At 36.9% G+C, this 8,658-nt stretch overlaps 1 protein-coding gene across 1 annotated transcript; it reads left to right on the top strand.

Moving 5' to 3' along the window:
- Nucleotides 1–1,790: 1,790 nt before the first annotated feature.
- map9 (microtubule-associated protein 9) lies at nt 1,791–8,292 on the top strand. Its single transcript, XM_071505319.1, has 13 exons — nt 1,791–2,133; nt 2,270–2,360; nt 4,067–4,594; nt 4,686–4,879; nt 4,967–5,075; nt 5,168–5,235; nt 5,352–5,425; nt 5,527–5,689; nt 6,476–6,562; nt 6,679–6,840; nt 6,937–7,082; nt 7,645–7,780; nt 8,028–8,292. The coding sequence occupies exons 1-13, from the start codon at nt 2,062–2,064 to the stop codon at nt 8,145–8,147; spliced, it is 1,950 nt and encodes a 649-aa protein (XP_071361420.1). The 5' UTR covers nt 1,791–2,061; the 3' UTR covers nt 8,148–8,292.
- The last annotated feature ends 366 nt before the right edge of the window (nt 8,293–8,658 follow it).

Below are 8,658 nucleotides of genomic sequence, written 5' to 3'. Positions count from 1 at the left end.
TGTCAAACCAATGAAAAGGAAAGAAATGAAAAGGTGCATTTTCAAACATTGCCAGGGTAGTTTTATGGCTCTAGTTTCAGTACTGATAGAGAACAACATTTTGTGAAAGAACAGCAATATCTGAGGCCATTTTTATTTTAGGTTTACGTTGGGGAAAGGACGATGGAAACATCTGCAGTAAAAGTTTTATGATGTTTCCTTATGATTAGCACAAGATTTTCTCACATCTGCTTAATAAGTTATTGATTTTACATCTAAATAAGGTTACAGAAGGTGGTCCAGCTACATTAAATGTTGAAATGCAGTTAGAGAACAGATAAATGGAAACCCCAGTGGTGAAAGACGTTTGTGTGTACATGTGGATGGATATTTGTAACACAGTGCAACACCGCCACATACCACAGCCTCAGTTACAGAGGGGAATCACTCTGACACAATCTCAAGATAGAATTAGAAGATATTTTTCTGGTGACTGACTGTATTTTGTCAAGATCTTTGTCGTGCCCCTATGAAGGAAACATGGTTATTAAAGTGTATCTAGGTTTTGTGTTACTTTCTAAGGTATCTGTGATTTCAGATTTGATATAGTCTTACAATTGAAGAATATCTGCAACAGCTGTGTACTGAGTTCACACTAACTGTCTTCAGTGGCTGGCTACTCTTCATTTCCATATCAGCAAATGCCCTCTTCATTTTTTTTTTAATACATCTAGTAGACTTGCTTCGGATATGGCAGGGAGGAGATATAGGAAGAAAAATATTGGGCAAACCATAAGTAGTTGTAAATAATGAAGGGGAAGCCATACTAGATTGTAAAGATGAACAGCTGGACTATCTAGTACCACAGGAGACCTCGATTTACACTGTTACTGTTTAAGAGTAAAAGGGCTTCAACTATGCACTTTTCCAATAACAAAACAAAAAATAAAAAGAATTCAGTCTTACTTCCTGGCTGTGTTTGTGCTTGTTGGAACATTCCTCATTTCACTCATGCAGATATATACACACGCCTTCAGCGTTGTTAGTGAAAAAGCCAGCTCTTTTTCCAGCTCAAACTCAACACATACAGCTGCAGCAATGCCAACTGAGTGTTTTATTATTTGTCAAAGCAATATGCATGAAAGGTAACTAAGAATATTTACTAATGTTACTGTACTTACTGTAAGTACAGTTTTTCCATTTTAAGGCACTTTATACTTACTCCACCAGATTTTTAGGAAAATATACTTTTTAATCTACATTTATTTTAAAATGTAGCCTAAATATAGCCTGGCTTTGTTACACGTTGAACATATTGCCCAGCCACAACGTTGTGTGTATTTACACATGTATCAATATTAGCAATCCACTAATGCGGCACATAATAGTAGCACTGACATGGAGGGTACTTGTACACATTAGTGCGTGAATAATTATTACACAATACAATACAGTATTCTGAAATGAGCCATAATGCCTAATGAGTTATTTTACTTGTGGTACTTTGATCTATTTTGATGCTAATACTTTTGCTGAAGTAAACTCTTTTACACTGTATTTCTTCCGTGTGATATCGCTATTTTATTAAAATAGAAGATCTGAGTATTTCTTCCACCATTGATCCGGGGGCCAGATACATGTAAAGAAGCGAGTTTATAAACAATAAACAAAGCCCATTTACAGCGTATAAACCATTTATAAGTGGCCCCTTGTCGGAAAATGGCATGCCAAAATATAGCCGCACATACAAAAAATCAGTCGACTAAAGCCCAACTTGTTCTGGTATTGTTTGAGCATGCGCAGTGTGAAGCGGGTTTCCCTGGGTTACCATCAACAAGTTAGCTAGTCCTCTGTAGCTATGTCAGTGGGCCTTTAGATAACACCTTTTATGTAGCTGTATGGCGTGTTATAAACCAGACAACAATCATGTGGCAATCAGGATTTTGTACAATTGCACTATAGCCACAAAGGACGCACGGGAAGATCATTAGCTATCCACGCATTACAGTAAACTTAGCGAGCAGTAGCTAGCATGCTAATGTCAGTAAACGCAATCAGAGGGACGTGTTTACAGTGTTCAGGATGACAAGCCAGCAGTTCAACAAACTGGCTTACATGAAAAGCCCCAAAACATCGAAAAGAACAACATTTCAGGTAAGAAAAATGATCGTATGCGCTTTGGATATTCTACTAAAAGAGAAATGGAGAAGGTGGTGGATTAGTTAAGCCGACAGCCCTCTGAAGCTTTTTTTATGAGGTGTCATGTCAACCTGAAATGATGTCTTTGTAGGATGAACTTCAGGCTGCTGTCTCTGCCAGGGCAAGCAAAACGAAAACAGATCTCTACTCCTACTCCGATGACTTCAATGAGGACGACGATGGTAAGATGTCAGAGCATCAAAATATCTAGCTAACGCTGGATTGTACACAAGATCAAGATTCAGGGTTGTTTATTGTCTCTTCCTTTTAAGCAGCCCCCCCCCCGTGGGAAGGTTTGAGACACTAACACTAAAGTGAGGATGCTTTCAAAAATAATGCCATGAATAGTTATCTTCATACAAAGTGCAGTGCAGTACAATTAAATCAACATTTCATGTGATCGGCCTTTTCTTTTAAAACAGCACCAATTCCCCCTGGTGCGCTTGCAAACAGGTACTTTTCAAAGGTACTTGACAGGAAGGTTGTTCCAAACATCTTGGTGAACTTGCCACAGTTCCTCTGTGGATTTAGGCTGTCTCAAAATCTTCCGTCTCCCCAACTGACTCCATGATGTTGAGATCAGGGCGCTTTGGGGGCCAGACCATCTGTTTCTGGGCTCTTTGTTCTAGTCTTTGAAGATAGTTCTTTATTACCCTGGCTGCATGTTTTTGATTGTTGTCATGCTGCAGAATGAGTTTGGGTCCAATCAGATGCCTCCCTGATTGGATTGTGTGACGGATAAGACCCTAACCATCCGAAGTGTTTGCACAGTACTGCACAGTACTGTACATTGGCCAATCAATAACAAGAAACTGCAGCAAAAAACAAAAAGAAACATAGAAATTATGATATGGTAAGAGAATGACGTTAGAATATATAGCTAAAACTAATGGATGAATGGTTGAACAGTCCAGCCTCTGCCACATCAAGTGGTAGTAGTACAAATGCAAACTTGACTGAACTTGCTGAAAAAATTGACAAGTACTCCAACTCAGCGTTATTTTTCTTTATATATTGAAATAGCTTGTTCTATTTGACCAGCGGAGGACCAGAAAAGCGTCACCTCTCCATATATGATTCCCCAAGATGGGATGAAGGATATTTTAGGCATTTCTGCTCGAAAAATGAATAAAACAATTATTTGATTATCAAATCCTGCTCTTCACAGGAAAATGACAGATGGCAACAAGAATAGCAGCAGAACATCAGTAGAACAGACCATATGCCTAAAGCAGGCACCATTACTGTACTCCATCTATCCGGGTTTGTATTCCAATGTCAAGGTTTGAACACCTTAAGCTTAAATTTTGAGGAGGAAAGTAGAAGTACTCATTTGACTGAGAAATCTTAGCCCAGTGTCATATACGTCTGTAGTTTTCATCCACATCTGTCAGTCTTGCTCAGTTGACCAGCAACCACCTGCTTTAGGAGGGAAGTTGTGATGCGGTTGAAAGCTCCAGAAATAACTAGCAATAGGACTTTAAGTTACAATTATCTTGTCTATTTATCTTAGGCTACAACTAACTGTTGTTTTAATTATCAATTAATCTGTCGATTACTTACTCCGTTAAAATGTCAAAAAATAGTCAAAGAGGCCTCTTAAAACTTTGCAGGGGCTAAGGAGGCGTCTTCAAGTGTCTTGTTTTGTCCAACCAACAGTCCAAAACCCAAAAATATCAATTTTATAGTTAATAATGTATAATAAAGAAAAGCATAAAATCTTCACATTTGAGAAGCTGCAACCACCAAATGTTGATGTTTTCTCTGTAAAGCTGACTAAAACTGTCATCAAAATAGTTGTAGATTAATTTTCTATTGATCAATTGTTGCACATCTACATCTGTTTTGTCATTTAATAAATTTCGAATTACATTTCTACATTTCACAGATTTTTTGAATGAACTCCTCAAATCAAGAAAAAAGAGAACCGATGCTTTTAAGGCAGGGAAGAGTAAAGCCAAAATCAACGACTTTCAACTTTCAGATGATGAAGGCAAACACGAGAGAACAAAGAAAGTTTCATTCCTGAAAACCCAAAGAATCCGCTCTCCCTTGGAAGACACAACAGCATCAGAGTCACGTGAAAACGAGCCACCAGACTCCTCCATTGTTGGACACAACAATAATAACAGCTCATTTTCCTCACAACACTCCACAAATGTCAGTGAAGATGACACAGAGTTTAAAAACAGTGTTGTGGAGTCTGTCGATCCCCAAATTACAAGAGAGAGCTCAAGTAAATCTCTGTCATACCAAACCTCGGATGATACCCTTCTGGACATGCCTTTGCCTTTACCATCTGACAGCAGTGTGGTGGAAACTCCAGGTCCTGAGGAGAAGAGCAACCCTGTTATGGAAGAAAGCTCTCAGACTCCACATCTATCAGGATCTGACCTCAACCACATGCCAGCAGCGGGTCTGTTTACACTGTTTTACAACTATCTCTTACTATCAATGCCAATTTTGTATATCATGTACATATATTTCCACAACTGTTATTATTTCAGACAGTGCTACTGAGAGGGAGCCACCCAGACCCAAACCAAGACAACGGACTCTGGGATTGAGCCTTCACGCTGCAGAGAAGCTGGCTGAAGAAACTGAGTCTCAGGACCTCAGCAGGCCCCAGACTTCCTCTGCATCCATTCCCCTCTCCGCTGACACATCCAGCAACACTGCCATGAGGAGCTACAGTCCACAAGTATGTGTCATTGCTTGATTATTCTGCATTTTCAGTTTCAGAACGGTTCTCTAATAAGAGCACGTTTGTTGTGTTGTGTCATCGTAGTGGGCAGATGGGGATCACGCAGTTTCATACAGCCTCAGCAAATCCTCTACATTTAAAAGTGAGCAGTCACAGCTCTTCTCCAAGTCCACAGTTGATTCTGGATCCAGAGGTAATAATTGGCCTGTTCAACACAATAACCTTATTTTTTTAAGTTGTATTTTTAACTGATTAATCTTCTTGATATATAATTTCTCATTTTAGATGACTTCATTTCTGATGACGGCAAAGAGCATGGGACAAAGTACTCTACGTCATTTGAAGAATTTCATGTAAGACATTCTTCAAAGTGCCCTTTGCCCTTTTAGTTAGCCTCATATTACATGGACTATGTCTCTTATTCTTATTATTTTCAGTTTCATAAAATCTGTTCATTGTTTTCATTCAGGAAAGCTCAGGAGATCACTCAGATCATTCTGTTGCTCAACTCTCCCACACCCAGGAAAAGTCATTTGACACCAGGTAGGTCATTCTCTCCAAGCTCGACCAATAGGTACCAAGATCATCATGGATCAATCACGATAATAACTTGAATGGCCATAATTTTACTTTATTTAAATTAGGACTTCAAGCTCTCAGTCAAAGACCACCCACAGATCTCAGAGTGCATGCTCCAGAAAAGTGGAATCAAAGTATTTGGGAACTCTCAAAGTTCTGGACTGTAAAGTGTCACTACAAGAGTCTCAGCCACACGCAGCAGATTCACTCAGAGCGGCCATTTACCAGGTCAGTGTGATAACAAGCCAGTGTTTTCTTTTCTAGTTGTATGTTGGATGTAAACAATGTGAAGGAGCAAAGCATACATAAGAGTTCAGACTGCTGTGGTTGAAAATCTAGACCGCGTGTTTTCTGTGTTTTATGTTTTATGGTGCAGAACATTGCACAATCAGTGTGTCATCTTTTATATATATATATATATATATATATATATATATATATATATGTATATATATTTATGTATGTATGTATGTATGTATGTATGTGTATATATATATATATGTATATATATGTGTATATATATATATATATATGTATATATATGTGTATATATATATATATATATGTATGTATATATATATATATATATGTATGTATATATATATATATATATATATATATATATATATATATATATATATATATATATATATGTATGTATATAGTGTATACTGTATTTCTTTGCAAGTAGACTGTAATTTCTGCTATCCAAGGATTTGATCCATTTATAATTTCTATTTTATCACATTTATTATTACATTACTCTCAGGTAACAGGTACAGAATTTGGCTTTGAAATATTGTACTTTACCTGATATAATGAAATGAAAAAATAAAGGGAACATTTACCAGTCTTGCAAGTCCAGGGAGGCAGAAATCAAAGTTACAGTTTTTGGACTCCTGGACAAGAAAGATGTGTACGAGTTTTGCACACTGATTATTTATGTCAATAGAGGGCATCCCAGTATCTACACTGCATTCTCAGTCAACAAAAATCACTGTCTACTCTTACCAGGAATGGCTTAAAAAGAAAAAGGAAAAGTCAAGAGAGAACATGCAACTGAAGAAGAAAGAGGAAATGCTCAAAGAAAAAAAGAAAAGGGTGAATAATCTGTTTTGTGGACAGAAATTACGGTACAACATATCTAAAGATTACAAGGCACACATGGTTATTAGAGATATATGCATACTCCTCACCAACTTTCTGAAAACAAACAGGAAGAAGAAGCGAAAAAGGAAGATGCTGTTGCATCATATGAGGCTTGGAAAGAAAAGAAAGCAGAAACTCTCAAAGCAAAAGCCAAAGAAAAGCAAGATATGCTGAGAAAAGAACAGAGAGCGATTGAAGATAAAGAAGAAAAAAGACAGTCTGCTAAACAGGTATATCGCTGATCTATTCTGCATTACTCTGAAAGATATCACAAGCCTTTCTGTGTGTCGGAGGAAAGTTTATTGATAACTTAATTACCATTACAGGTGTTTGAAAAATGGAAACATGAGAACGATCATCTACTCAAAGAGAAGTTAAGAAAACAAAGAGAAGCTGAGAATAAACTGAAGCTAAAAGAGCAAGAAAAAGAGGAAGAAAGAAAGAAAGAGAGCAAATCTGCTTTTTCAGACTGGTGAGTGTAAATCATTGACTTTGTCATTTATTATTTATATATTTCTCTTATTTAAAGAATGATGAAATATTCAGTCTTTTTATAGCAATATAGCACTTTTGCATTGACGTCTACTGATAGAAGGGTTCATGTCTGTTGCAGTTCTGGCCAGAGGTGTGTGTTGTTCAAAGTAATTTCAAAAGAAAAAGGCCCTAAAGAAGCAAGCACCTGCTGAAATGTTTTAACTGTAAAGCCAAACCAGTCTCACAGCTGCAGCACCATTAGGTGCAACTTTTGGTTAGAAGTCACTGTCATTTTGTTGTAATGCTGACATGCATGCATCACATCGCTTTATTAATCTTGGTTTTAAACATTTTACTGGGCTCTGAAAGTAAACATTCCAGCTCTCACAGGGTCAAAAATAGTGCTGTTCCATCACACTCAAATCTGTTTGGGTATGAAAATTATCAGCCACTAGATGGCAGCCATGTGTCATCAACAAATCTCTATAATAAAAACAAGAACGGTGAAGTGGTCCTCTTCAAAAACGAATAACTATTACCTTTTTCTTTAAATGATTAAGGTGTGAAAAGAAGAAAGATGATCTCCACGAAAAAGCCATGAGGGAGTGCAAAGAAATCAAAAATAAAGCAGAGGAGGAAGGATACATGAAAGAAGAGAGAGATAAAATGGCCTTGGAAATGTATGAAAACTGGCTGGTAAGTGTAATTACATGGGATACCATTGATTAAGGGCACCCAAGGTGCCGCTGCTTGCTTATTTGTTTTTGAGGCAGATGGTTTCATAAGCAGTCACCACTAGCCTGCAGTGTTACCTCTTGAGGGTGATTCCTTACATAATGCTGACAGTTTTCTTAGATCTGCCAGTACTCAGAGGTGCTTGTGGTGGTGGTGTATGGAACTGTTTCTAGTTCTTATTATCTTATTATTTTATTTTTCCCTTCAGGCAAGAAAAGATCTAGAACAGAAGAGAAAGAGAGAAGAAAGACGGATAAAAGCGATACTCGGAGACAGTCCACCTCCACCATGGAGCCCTCCTAATAAAACTATACCGTTTCGGAAATAACATTTGAAATGTAACATGGCATCTCTTGAATATCTGCAGGTGCTGTGTTATATTCTTCTTCTTATTATTATCATTATTAGTTACAGCAGTTATAGTTATATATATAATAATATTATATATATAACTATATAATATTCAAAAGTCTGCATTTAAATATAGTTGACAGTTGTCATTTTATATTTTTGTCAGGGTTTTGTATTCACCAGCAGATCTAGTGCAAGGTTATATTTTTTGTATTTTATATTTATATGTTTTTTGATGAAATGTTACAATATTTTTTAGAAAGGTGGAGAAATTTTATGTATGTGACAAGGTGACATATCAATATGAAAGGAAACCTAATGTGATTGTTTGCAATAACACAACTCTTTTTACAAATGTGTTGGTCTTTTATTACCATGTTGCACATGAGTAAGTTAAGCAGCAATAAGAAAACACTGATGTAAAAGGTCCGCTGATTTCTCTGATAATGCTTGATGATGAGCTGTTGTTTACTTTAGGATTAAAAAAA

The sequence above is a fragment of the Trachinotus anak genome, unplaced genomic scaffold, assembly GCF_046630095.1.
Source record: "Trachinotus anak isolate AG129_WGS33_773 ecotype Australia unplaced genomic scaffold, CSIRO_AGI_Tana_v1 ptg000019l, whole genome shotgun sequence".
Lineage (NCBI taxonomy): Eukaryota > Metazoa > Chordata > Actinopteri > Carangiformes > Carangidae > Trachinotus > Trachinotus anak.
Note: the sequence above shows the minus strand (reverse complement) of the source record. Positions and strands in the feature narration are given on the sequence as shown.